Below are 13,383 nucleotides of genomic sequence, written 5' to 3' on the forward strand. Positions count from 1 at the left end.
TGTGTGTGTGTCTTTGTGTTGCATTTGCCAGAGATTAAACTATTGGCATTGTAAATGACAATGCCACTTATTTATCGGTTTTCAAAACCAACACATAAATACAAATTTTGTCATTTACAATGCCAATAGCTCTAACTTTTCAAAAGGCGAAACCATTGCATTGTAAATGTTTGTTAATAAGAGGAAGGATACAGGCTTGTTTCCAAATAATAGGAAATGATCCTTGCAAAAGCATTTGATTGAACACGGATGATAGATGGGGGGTAATGTACTGATTTGCAAGCTGTAAAAGCTTACGGGGGGACGAGTCTTCGGGGGAGCCAGATATGGCAGCTAAAAGAAGCGTGACTACTTGATACGGAGAGGTTAGAGTGAATTCAGTGAGCAACATGTCATCAGTTACTTCCTGGTCTTTTAAGTCTGTATTAACTTCAGTTTTGTCGAAAAGGTCAAAGGTTTTGTCGACCTTCGTTTTAAACGTCCGGGCAAGCATGTTGCAAAATTCTTAGTTGTAGATCGAAGAATTGTTTTTTGAAACTGAGGTGAGTTTTGTTACAACCTGAAACAATTTGTTACTAGAGTTGCCAGCTTTATCAATTAGTTGAATGTAATAACGGCTTTTTTCATTATTGACCATCTTTTTATAGTTTGCAAGGATAGCTTTATAACAATGTTTTTCGGATTTGTCATAATGTTTACGCCAATTCCTCTCTTGCCTCCTGCATGCTTGTTTTTCCAGTCTTAAAGCCTCGCAAAACCAAGGGGTGAGGGTTCCCCTTTATATTTGTTTACAGAGATGGTGGGAGCTAGTTTTCCAAATTGGATTCAAGCCATGTGGTATAGTTTATGGCTGAGGAGTTCGCTTCCATACCTAAGTCGGGTTGATGCTGTGTCAGCTGACGTGTTAATACTGCAGGATCAATTTTATGCTAAGGTCTACTCAAGACCTTAGTATCTGGTGTAGTAGTGATCTGACAGGAGGGGGGGGGATAACTTATAATAAAAAGGTACTGCACAATGGTCAGACCAGACTAATGGAAGTGTAGTAAGGTTGGCAATGGCGGATTATTGGAAAAAGTCTATCCAACGTATGACCAGCTAGATGTGTACGGTCATATATAAATTATTTAAGGTCTATTTCAGATGTAATTTCAAGGATATTTAATGTATCTTTATCTGTCGCTGATTCTAAATGAAAATTGACATCTCCAAGTGATTAATATTCCTTTAAAAGTCTCTTGCTTAAGAAGTGTTTGTTTTAAAAGAAAGGCCTCACAATCTGTGGTGGGGATCTCTGAGGAATGTGTACTTAGCTCACTGCGGTGGATTAAAGCAAGTCCTCCGCCTCTTTTTGATGGTCTATCCAGTCTAAAGATTTCAAAACCTTGAGGTACTGCTATTGTAAAATCGGGATCGGTTGCATCCTGTTGCAAGTTTCTGTTAAAAAGAGTGCATCTAGTTTAGAGTCTTTAATAAATTCTGCTATTTTAGATTTCTGTTTCACAAGGGTCATATGAGACTCAGAGGGCTTAGTGATGTCATATTTTATCCTGCATGGTAATATTGGAATTGCTATCTTACAATGCACTCATTGCGTTTCTTCTAAAGGCAATATTTCAGGGATAAACATTTTTATACAAGTGTGGTGGTCAGGAGGGCGTAACGCGCACATGGCATCACTTGAAAATTGACGATGAATCTTGTGTTCTCCTGAAAGAGGATCAGGGTCTCTGGCCATGGGCCCGGTCCTGACACAGATGGGCTTGTCTTAGGCGCGCCAGCAGCGCTCTCCAGCATGCTCCTAAATAGGGTAAGCAGGAAACTAGACTGCTAACCCTGCCGGAAGCGTGCCACTGGAAGTGTGAAAAAATAGAGACATCCCTCCGCAGCAAACGGCAGGAAAGCCGCCGCGGACCGGGGAAGACCAGAGAGTTAAAGAACCGTCAAACAGTTTTAAAAACCACGGAATCAGCAGTAAATTAGAACAAAATAGGCTGGGCAATATAAAGTTAGAAACAGAAAATGTACTAGCATCGAATAGATGCAAATATGGCAAAGTAAGCTCTCTGCGAAATCAGCTATAGGACAGCGGTTTGTTGCCGTCTACCAAATCTACTGTTTTTTTTTTACGGTAACCCAGGAATAGATTGCAGAAAAAAAGCTGCAGCGGAAGTAGAACAAAATCAGTGCCCCATCAATATTTATTGCTGAGTGGAATGCAAACAAGTTGGGGTAACAAGAGGGTGAAAAAAGGTCCTTACCTGGCCTCAGCCCTGGTGACCGTGTACTCAAACCACAGGATGTTGGGGATAAGACTAGTATCTCGGATCAAGAGGAACTCTGAAATCGGCCTAAATCAAAGGGAGACAAAATAAACAATTTTTGGAGACTACTTCCCATGTTTGTAGTTTCTTTTACTCAATCAGCGCCCTTCCTTTGCTAAGGATATATGCATCTGACCACACTCACTGCCGCCAGTACCACTACATGAGTGTCCCTTTTGACTCACTGCACTCAGACACTGGTGTCTGAAGTCATTTAAAAGCTGTGCTAGCAACATGTAACAAGTTAAAAATCAACGCACAGATTGAATGGTTCAGTACTCTAATTTGACACATTCTCATTTGATGCAGCCCACAAAGTATGATTTTAAAGATTTACCATGCTGCGATCCTAGGAAACAGCGGGGTTAGAATCTCCTGTGTGAAGGCGAACCATGCGATGGCCATCACACATCCCACGACACCACCATATGCCACTTGGCTCCACGTGTGGTACAGCAGGTACACTCTGCATAAGAGAGGAAGCGGTACATACCGGTCATCAGAAAGCAATCTGAGTCCTATAGACAGCCGTGCCCATTACAACTGGTCGACCACACAAGTCCTTAAAAATTACCCCTTTCATTCTCAGGGTGTAAAATGTATGTATGTACCATAGAGGCAGTGAAAGAGCTAACAGAGAAGGCAAACTTCACAAGCGATCAGCATCACACGTCAGAGCATTCAAGCTGAAGACAAGCTCACCCCAACTTATACGGAGCAGAAAAAGCAGAGTTCAGAATAGCTCCAATGCAGCATCGCCCACAGAAGCGGGCGGACTGCGCTAGAACGGAGAAACAGCGACACCCGCTGAATAGGCAGACTCCACTGGAATGGAAGCACCACATCAACCGTCAGAGCAGGCAGATTACAGAGAAGCTCAGTCACAACTTCAGTCAGAACATGGAGACTACACCGACGCTCAGACAAAGCATCAACCGTCAGTAGAAGGAAACTCCAACAGGGAGTGAAACACCAGGGCACTCATGTAGACTCCATAAAAATTGAGACATTGCAGTCCCCAAGTGATCACACAGACTTCACAGAAGCTTAAGATACAGCATCAAAGGAGAAAGCATGGAGACTCAATAGAACTGCATTGTTGCGACAGGCAGACTCCACAAGAGCTCAGGGTAAGCAGACTAGACACTAGAGGAGATCAGAGAATCACGCAGAGCTCGAGTCTCCCATCCTCAACCACGCTTAACCGGGTGCAAAAAAACCCATTAATGGCACTTCAGAGACGAAGGCTTGGAAATCACAATGAGCAAAGTAAAGGAGCAGCATCTGTGCCGCAACAGTTCTACAAGCTACAGACACACCCAGCCAGCCCATAAGGAAGACTGGCCAACTGTTCAGCTACATCCAAAAATGTCTACGTGTGTCTACGATACAATAGTAGCACTGAAAAAAAGAGGCCTCACTCTTTGTACGAGAAAAAAAGCTTGGTTATTCATTGCTTCTGCTTTCTTCCAGGTGTCTTTTGCCAGGAAGATGGAAAAGGGACAATTCAAGTTTTTAAGGAAGACGTTTTTTAAGTGAGTTGTGGGCCTTATAGTGTACTCCTCAATCCAACCTTTCCTAAGGCAAGCAAACGGGGCAAAGGTACAGCCCCTTCATATGTCGAACCATAGTTCATATGGGGCTGATGGCCACCAGAGTAGAACGGTACAAAAGGGGGTAGTGATGCATATAGCCATGTCTGAACTGGGGTGGCAGAGTGGGCTAAAGAACGGTGATGGATTAAACCCAGATCTTTTGACTGGGTGTGAGTGTTTGATTAATTCAGATGCTCCGTCCATCACCACCCCTTTTGTACCAGAGTAGAACAGCACAGAAGCTGGTGGCTAAGCTGGAGGAGGTTATTTTCTGGAACTCTTAACCCCTTATGATAAAGCAACACAAAACAATGAAGTCACAGAAAGTATGAAAGGAAGGTAACAGGAGCACAGCCAGGTCCAAGGAGAGAGTGAACAAGCAGACTTCAAAAACATATAATGGACTAGCAAACATCCCATACCGACTATAGGATACGAGCAGAGCTCCCGTCACCAGGCACACAGATAGAATGTGTCTCCATAATAAGTCCAGGCAGCGAGCGTTGTTCGTTTGATGCATTCTGTAAAGAAAAATACAAAAGCAGGTGTTGCAAATGAGTCAGCCATACTGTCCTGTTTGAAAGTAGAGCCCCAAGGAGGAGCTTTGCTACTCCTGTGAAAGTGAAGCATGGCTCGCTTAAGCAGCCCTCAATGTCCCTCCTCAAAGGGATGAGGAGATCCAGCCTAGAATGAGCGAACAATTAACTTCTTGCAATGGGAATCGTCAATGAATTCATTAACAAGGAACAGCTCTGCATCGGTGTGATGAAAATCTCTACAAAATAGATCTTGTTTAATTATACATATTGCAACACATGGCTGGCTAAAAGCTTATTTTCTTCCCTTTAAAAGATAGCATTGTGACTGTTTATTTGTTGTGACCTCTTCATTGTCAAGTTAAGGTTTTTAAAAGGCTATTTATTAAACGGAAAAGTGAAAAAAGTGTTTTTCTCCATATTTTAATCGCTAGTTTTTACCTTTCGGATTATCGTATATCTGAATCACTTATAACTGTGTTTGCTATGTCTACTTTTGTTTCCTACATCTACATGTAAAGCGCTCGGATACCCGCAAGCGTCTTGTTCGCGCTATAGAAAACCTTCAAAATATATCTGTGATTTACAGAGCAACAAATGAACTGTGCATTCACCCCCCAGGCGGAGCTCTGACTCCTAAAGGAAGCCAGCTCTGGCACGTGACCAGCACTTCATTGCCAAGCTTCTGTGATTCGCTGGGATCCTACGACAAGCCTGACGCCCTAACTCCACCTCCTGGCTTCTCAGGGAGGTGGGCAGGGATTACATTAACCCCTTCCATGCTCATGACGGAACGGTTCCGTCATCAGCGTCGGTGCTGATGACGGAACATTTCCGTCATGAGCCAATATGATTTATAACCCTTCAGCACTGCAGCGAAATTCGCGCGGCACTGAAGAGGTTAAGATTCCGGTGACGGCGTGCTATAAGTCCTTCATTATAACATTTTACTGATACTTGTAAACACTGAATGACAAACTCAGCATCAAACTATCAAAGTAGAGGTGAACTGAGAGAGGCAGAGTGCTCCTTAACCACAGAAGTGCCAGAGAGACTCATATTAAGAGTCATATTGTGGACAGCTGTGTCTTCAACAGGAGTTAACTGATCTCCTGGAAGCCGCTCTGCAAATAGGACTACTATGGATGTTTCTACGAGGGGCTCCTGGTAGCCATCTCCCCCTAACCCACATGAAAGTAGTCTTTTGTAAGAAATGTAAGACCTGGTTCTTTCCACAACCTAGGTTGGTCCAGCTTGTTACTTAGGGTCAGTGCAGGTCTTAGCTTGAGTAGCGTGGGGGACACGACCTAGGGAGTAACCAGGCGGTTTAGAGATCATATTATTAAAGGAGCCTTTGGCGTTAATGAAATGGATGTATTTCCCCTTTGCAAGCAATAACCCAATAGGATCTGGACTGGTTAAAGGTAGTCATCCCTCTTTGGATGAGAATCATAACTTACAGAAAAAAAAAGTGTTCAAACTTTCCAATCTGCCTTTTTGTCAAAGGAACTGCCATATGCTTCTTTTGTCGCCCAATGTCCGATGGAACCTTTCTGCTAGAAGAAGGTTTCAATAAAAGAAACAAAATGTGGAAAGGAAAAGCTCAATGGGTTCTTATAACAACCTTTCGGAAGTACTGGTGTACATTCATCGGAAGTGTATGACAGCAATGACCAGCCTGGGCAACTCAAAGGCAGCAACTATCTGAGGTCTATTGCTTCATGACCTAATTTATTTATTTTAAGTATTGTATAGCACGAACATGACCCAAGTGGGTATCAGTGCGCTTTACATACGATTGAGGCAGACATAGGAAAACAGCTAGGGGAGACAGATCAAGGTAACAGTGGGACAATATACAACAGGAGCAAGATGACATTATGGTGGACATAGGAAGTCGGCTGGGTAAGAGCGAAAGGTAGGGCAATAAACATCAAGAGCAAACACTACAATATGGCAGGTGACATTGGGCCGCAACAAATGATATGTATTCAGTAAGCTAGAGGCAAGGAGTAAAGCATCTAAATCAGCGCCTTGATCATTAGTAGAGCTTTAACTTCCCTTTAAAAGGCAAGTGTGGAGGGAATCAGTCTTGTTTACACTGGAAGGGAGTTTCAGATTCTCGGGGAGATGCCAGAGAACGTACGATTGTAGGTCTTCAGCTTATTACATTTCTTTGGCTTGAGCAGCAGTGTGCCGGTGCTCCTTGTGGACCTGGAGACACCAGATAGTTCCAGCTTGTTTGTCCGGTAGAGTGGGGTGTTGAAGTGTAGTGCTCTATGGGTCATACAAGCGATCTTTAGTTGGAGCCTCGTCTCAAAAGGAAGCATATTGAGCGATTTCAGGTCTGGCGAAAAGTGGTTAGTCTTCTTAGAACCCGTGATGAGTCTCGTAGCAGCATTTAGAGATTCTCTGATGGGGCTAAACTGAGTTTCGCCAGTCCATATAGAGTGGCACTGCCATATTCTAGTCTAGAGATGAGAAGTGCTTGCACCACCAATTTGATGTCTTCATGGGGAAGGTAGGGTTTGAGTTGTCTTAGGGTGCAAAGTTGGAAGTTCGCTCCTTTGGTCGATGATCTGATGTGATCTTGCATGTTTAGGCTTTTGTCTAGCACCACTCCCAGTGATTTAGTGGAATCAATGATGGGTGGTGTGCAGTTGAGAGCGGTGAGGTTACAGAGATATTTCACAACAGTGGGGGTTTGCCTAGCGGGTGCAATGAGGAGGGATTCCATCTTGAGGGTGTTTAATTTGAGATAGTTGGAGGTGAGCCAGTTGAGGGTTTTGAGAAGGGTTCCATTGAGGGAGTTGATGTCTTCGGGGGAGGGGACTTTCATGTGGAGTTGGGTGTCGTCCGCGTACCTGTGATATTGGAAGCTTTAAGAATTAAAGTCAGTGGTTCAAGACAAAGGTTTATGAGTGTGGGGGAAGAGTGAGGATCCTTGGAGAACACCAAGTGTGCATGGGCTCAGGTTGGAGACAGACTAGTTGGATTTGACTCTTTTTGTCCTGTTGTTGAGGAAGGGAGAAAACCATTTAAGGACCGTGCCTGAGAGCTTCATCCTGCGATCCAAGAGGTAGGGTAGATTGTCATGTTTGACCATGTCGAATGCAGATGATGGATCGAGAAGAATTAAAAGGCAGGCTTCATTTTGGTCAAGTAAAGTGAGAGCATCGTCAACTATGTGAGTAATGGCCGTTTCGGTGCTGTGGCCAGAGCGGAAATCCGATTGGAATAGGTCGAGAAGCTGGAAATGCTCAATTGGGCTGGATAGTTGTTCATGAACACATTTCTCCAGTAATTTTGCTAGGATGGATATGTTTGTGATTGGTCGGTAGTTGTTAAGGTCAACAGGGTCAGCCAAGGGTTTATTGAGAATAGGGCGGACTAGGCCAGCTTTTAGGCAGTCCGGGATCTCACCTTGAAGAAAAGAGGCGTTGATGATCTTGGACCAGAGCGGTGCTAGTGATCCAATCATTTCTTTAAAGAAGTTGTGAAGAGGGGGTCATTGAAGTGATTTGAGGGTTTAAGGTCGAGAGAATATGGAGGATGATAATGCAATCAAGGGGAGTGAATTGACTCCAAGAAGCATTGTTTTTGAGGGAGAGACCACAAGGGGTGTAGAGACAGAGGAGTCAAGAGAGGGCGAGAGATTAAGTGCAGCAGACCTTAGAACTGATTTTATTTTATTCGTCTTTGAGGAAGAAGTCAGCAACCGCATCGCAGTTTGGTTGCCGGCGAGAGAGGTGCTGAGATTGGGTAGAGGTGTTGTTGGATTGTGAATTAATCTGCTCAAAAAGTCGTTTCGGTTGATTTTTGGCTTTGTCAAGTTGGTCTTTGAAGAAGGTAGCGTTGGCCGTTCTAATAAGTTTGTTATAGCTACTTCTTTTGAATCTTAGAGTTTTTAGAAGATCCGTGAAAGGAGTGGATCTCCAGGTGCGATCAGCTAGTCTTTGGCTGCGTCTGTCCGCATTTAGGCTGTCATTGAACCAAGGTTTGGAGTCTTTGATGGGTATTCTTTTTAGTTGAAGGGGGGGCCGTACCATTCAAGGCAGATAGCATGGCATTGTTATAATGTTCAGTGAGGTCGTGAACATTGTTCATATTTGAAGGCGGCGGAAGGGAGAAATTGTATCGTTCTATGAGCTAATTTAAGCTTGTGTTATGGAGCGATCTTTTCCATTGTTTTAGTTTTAGTGGTTGTGCACTTTTGTGGTTCCAGCTTTCAAGTATAAGGAAGTTGATTTAGTGATGGTCAGACCAGTCACATGGGAGAATGGATTAGAGGTGAATGGAGTTGGGGTTGGAGATTATTAGATCCAGTGTCGAGCCTATGTTGTGTGTGGAGCTGTTGCAAAATTGAGTCAGGGAGAGGTTGGTTAGAAGGTTTTGGAGGGTGGTAACTGTCTGATCATGTGGGTCATTCCAGTTGAGATTGAAGTCACCAAGCAAGATCTGAGGACAGTGTCGGCCCAGGTTTCCATAGTTTGTTCAATTAGAGGGAGGTTATCACCTGGGGGTGGTAGAAGATGTGAAGGGTGCATAAGGGTCTGTGTGTGCTAGTGATATCTATGCATAAGTATTCACAGGATGAGAGATTAGATGAAGGGGACTGTTTTGCTGTGAGAGAGTTGCGGAAGATACAGGCTATGCCACCACCCGTTTTCTTAACTCAGTCGAATCTGATAATGTTGTGGCTTGGAGGGACTAATAAGTCAAGTATTGGGCCAGAGGAATCGTTGAGTCAAGTTTCTGTGAGGATAAGGAGGTCCAGTTCTTGGGCAAGGATGAGCTCAGCAAGGTCTGTGGCATGTTTCACCGCTGATCTACAGTTAGGTAACATGCATTTCAGTTGTGATTTGTGCAGGCTGTCAGTGAGGATGGTGAAGACCGATCTTCTGTAGAAAAAAATGTACAGAAAAGTTCTGCCACAAAAAAAAATGATTGAGTTGAGTAAAATACCACACCAAAAGAGGTTTAATGGTATGTAGTTCGAGTCAATAGTACACAAAGTAGGTGAATTAGAACAAAAAGAGCAGAACCCCTGAAATGTAGACACTGACAGAATTCCAGGGGAAGATAAACTGCTCAAGTTGTGTCCTCTGTCACTGCTGGGCTAACCTGAGGACGAAAAGCACATTTCACTCCTGCAAAGGATTTACTGATCATAATGATTACCAAGGTTGAAAGCAGCTGCCCCTTCATAGTCCATAATATTTTGTTTTATTGGCTCTCTGAAAGGAAGGAAATGTGCCTGGAGACTGGCAGGTAGTTTTTTGTTTAAAATAAGAGACTCTCTAGAAAGGTGTTCTGGGATCTCACACACAGGTTGAGCGAAATTCATTGACCATCTCACACTGAAGAATGTGCAGCAGCATAGAATGAAATGTAACGAAATGAAATGAAAGTGGGTTTTGTAAAGCGCATTACTACCCGAAGGCCTCGTAGCGCTATAATTGCATACTTCTGGGGGTCTACTGGTTTATTCAGAGAAAAGAAAGGTTTTGAGGGTTTTGCGGAATTTTAAGAGATTGGACTCGTTCCGAATCATGGGGGGTAAGGAGTTCCAAGTCACAGCCGCATTCAGGGAGAAGGAGCGTCCGCCCCACCTAGCTCGTTTGATTTTGCGTGTAATTGCTAAAAAGGCCGTACTTGAACGCAGTGATCTTTGCGGATGGTAGGGTGTGGCTAAGGAACAGATCATTGCGGGGGCGTTTTTCCACATGGCCTTATGCATTATGCACATCGCCTTAAATTTTACTCTGGCTTGGATGGGTAGCCAGTGTAATTTCCTTAGGGCATCGGTGCCTGAGTGGCTACGGGGCAGGCCTAGCAATAGACTTGCTGCTGCGTTCTGGGTGACCTGCAGCTTCTTAAGAGTGCTGGTCGGTGCACCCAGATATAGGGCATTCCCGTAATCGAGGCGGGACAGGATGATGGCCTGGACCATTATCCTGCGGGCCTGAAAAGGGAGGAGGGGTAGAATTTTCCGAAACATGCGCATCAACCCAAAGCAGGTGGCGGAGAGTACTGTGGCTTGCTGGTTGAAAGTGAGAGTATTATCCAGCCACATACCCAAACTTTTAATTTGCTTTTTTGGTTCTGGGGGAGGGCCCATACAAAGTGGCCATTGTAGAGGTGGTCTGGGGTCAGCTGTGTTTCCCAGGAACATCAGTTCAGTTTTGTCTCCATTAAGTTTTAAATGGGAAGAGGCCATCCATTCTGAAACTGCTACTAGGCAACTATTCAAGTTCGACGGCGTGTGACCTGGCTGATTCATGGCCAGCACAAGCGGAGTGTCGTCAGAGTAGGTCACAATTTCAAAACCAAAAGGGTGAACGACCTCCGCCAATGGTTGCATATAAACATTCAAAAGCGTGGGGCTCAGGGAGGACCCCTGAGGTACGCCTTGATTGAGAGGCCAGGTTTTGGAATCAGTGTCACCCTCCACCACCTGGAATGTACGGTTTTCCAGAAAAGACTGTAGCCATAAGATGGCGCTTCCTGTCACTCCAAGTTGTTTTAGTCGGGAGATAAGAGTGTTGCTATTTACGGTATCAAAGGCGGCACTTAAGTCCAACAGCATAATTACTGTAGTGCCGCCTTGATCCATGTGCCTGCGGGCTAATTCTGTGACAGTCAGTAGTGCCACCTCCGTCCCCAATTTCGGGCGAAAGCCCGCCTGAGAGTCATGGAACAGATGGTTGGTTTCCAGGTAAGACATCAGACTGGTGTTGATGTGTTTCTCAAGCAGCTTTCCTACCCAAGGAAGGAGTGAGATGGGGCGGTAATTAGTCATTTTTCCAGGGTCAAGGTTGGATTTTTTTTAATAGGGCCCTGACTTGTGCACACTTCCAGATTTCTGGAACTCTCCCTGTAGTAATTGACATATTTACGATATTTAAAATTATTGGTCTGATGGTATCTGCAATTTCCAGGAGGTATCGTGGGGGAGCCGGGTCTGAGGGGGAACCTGTTGTGACTTTCAGCATAAGAGTGTTAAGCGAGTCTTCTTCAAGTAATGGAAATTCAGCTAGTTGACAGATCATGGTTGGAGGGGGGGTCTCTGTTTCCCCTGGCTGTTGGCTAACCAGGTCAAATAATGAGGAGATAGCTTGAATTTTTTTATGAAAGTACTCCGCCTGATTGTCACAGCGAGTTTGGGCTTCATGGGGGTCCTGTGAGTTGGAGGGGATACTAATCAAGGATTTCGCTATCCGAAATATTTCCCTCGGGGAGTTGGCGGATGTTATAATTTTTTCCTCGTAGAATAGAGCTTGTGCCAATATAATCTTAGCTTTGTATTTTTTAATTGCCTCTCGATGGCTACTTCTGTCCAGTTCCTTGTGAGTACGTCTCCACGTTCTCTCCAGCTTCCGGCAATTTAGTTTTAATTCTTTTAACGCTGGAGTGAACCACTGTGATTTTTTGGACTTGGTTCTCACTTTGAGAGGTTTTTGGTGTAGGATTGTGTCTAAGGTGGTCTGTAGCCAGTTAGCATAATGGGTGTATAGTGTGTCTACGTCGCCCCCGGTCTGTCGAGGGGTGGTAGAGAGGCACTCCACCCACTTATCTGTGGATAATTTCGCCCAATCCCTTCCTCTTAATGTGGCTCGAGGAGGTGCGGAGAGGGGGTTAGGTATGTGCCAGAGAAGTGGGACCAAGAAATGAGCGGGACTGGGTTCCCAGTTTTAAGTCTCTGATCGTTACTTAGAACCGCGTCTAGCAAGTGACCTTTGTTATGTGTAGGTAGAAAACCCTTCTGGACAATTTGTATGGCAGCTAGACTGTTCCGAAAGGTGGTAGCTAGTGGATCCATAGGATCATCTAAGTGAATGTTCATATCGCCCAAAAACGTGAAATGAGGCAGAGAAACGGCTGATTCAGCGACCTTAGAGGGGAGACAGTTCATAAAATCGCCCATTTGGCCTGGGGGGCGGTAAATAAGTAGGCCAGAGAAGGTTAAGGTTGGGGATAGGTCAAGTGCGAAATTCATACTTTCGCAAGTAGGAATTGTCGCAGAGCTGGTTCTGCATTGATAGCAGTCCTTAAAAAGTAGGCCTAATCCTCCTCCTCTGCCCTCTACCCTTTGTAGTCTGTATCCTTTCTGTAATATGGCAGCAATGTCAGGGTCAGCTTCTTCACTTAACCAAGTTTCCGTTCGGAATATAGCGTCAGGGTTAATATCCTCAAGGAGGATAGACATTTCCACTGCATGTTTGGTGAGGGAACGACAATTTAAAAGGAACATTTTTAAAGGGGGACTGATAATCTCGGACTGCTCCAATATAGGGCTAGGTGTGTACTGGCAATGGGGGCATTTACCCCGCAGGTGCATCTAGATATATGGAATGGCAGCATGGGGCCTCTAGGATGGGCATGAGAGTTCTTAATTGATCGGAGGCATACCTTATCTGGTTGGGCAGATCCTCTAATGGTTGGGCAGGGGGCCTGGACCATGGGCGCTGCAAGGCGCGGACGGGCGCAGACGGGCTTGCCTTTGGCGCGCCCGCCCGCTGCGCGGACGGGGTGGCCTATTGTTTTTATCCATATTGAAGGAGAGGGGGAGGAGGGTGGGAGGGGGGGAGCAACTCGACCGGCAGCCTTACCCAACTCAAAATGGCGGCCAAGATGGATCGAGGAACTGCTTTCCAGTGCCTAACAACAGCAGCGCTGTGCCAGGGAAGCTTAAGAGCAGCCTCGGAGCGACGCTAATCTCGTTCCGAGGTGTAACAGGTAATTTAAAAGCTGCAGACTAAAATATATACAAGTTTTAAAAATCGCGTTATTTTTATTTCAATAACGATTTAACAATGTAAGAAGTGGATAGCAAAGAACCCCCGGCTTCCGCCTCAGGGGAGAAGTAAGCAAAAGAAGTAAGAGTATCTCACCCACATCTATGCAGATACAGTAGAGGCAGTGAAA

General features: G+C 44.8%; 1 protein-coding gene across 3 annotated transcripts in view; it reads right to left on the reverse strand.

Annotated features, from left to right (window-relative positions):
* DOLPP1 (dolichyldiphosphatase 1) overlaps positions 1–13,383 on the reverse strand; it is a 60,539-nt gene that overhangs the window by 13,670 nt on the left and 33,486 nt on the right. For all 3 annotated transcript variants that reach the window (XM_078646262.1, XM_078646263.1, XM_078646264.1), the window contains exons 5-7: positions 4,342–4,440; positions 2,662–2,790; positions 2,262–2,351 (exon numbers count right to left, since the gene is read on the reverse strand). In XM_078646262.1, coding sequence (XP_078502388.1) covers positions 2,262–2,351; positions 2,662–2,790; positions 4,342–4,440 — 318 coding nt within the window. The remainder of the gene's footprint in view (positions 1–2,261; positions 2,352–2,661; positions 2,791–4,341; positions 4,441–13,383) is intronic.

Source organism: Lissotriton helveticus, chromosome 5_1 (genome assembly GCF_964261635.1).
Source record: "Lissotriton helveticus chromosome 5_1, aLisHel1.1, whole genome shotgun sequence".
Taxonomy (NCBI): domain Eukaryota; kingdom Metazoa; phylum Chordata; class Amphibia; order Caudata; family Salamandridae; genus Lissotriton; species Lissotriton helveticus.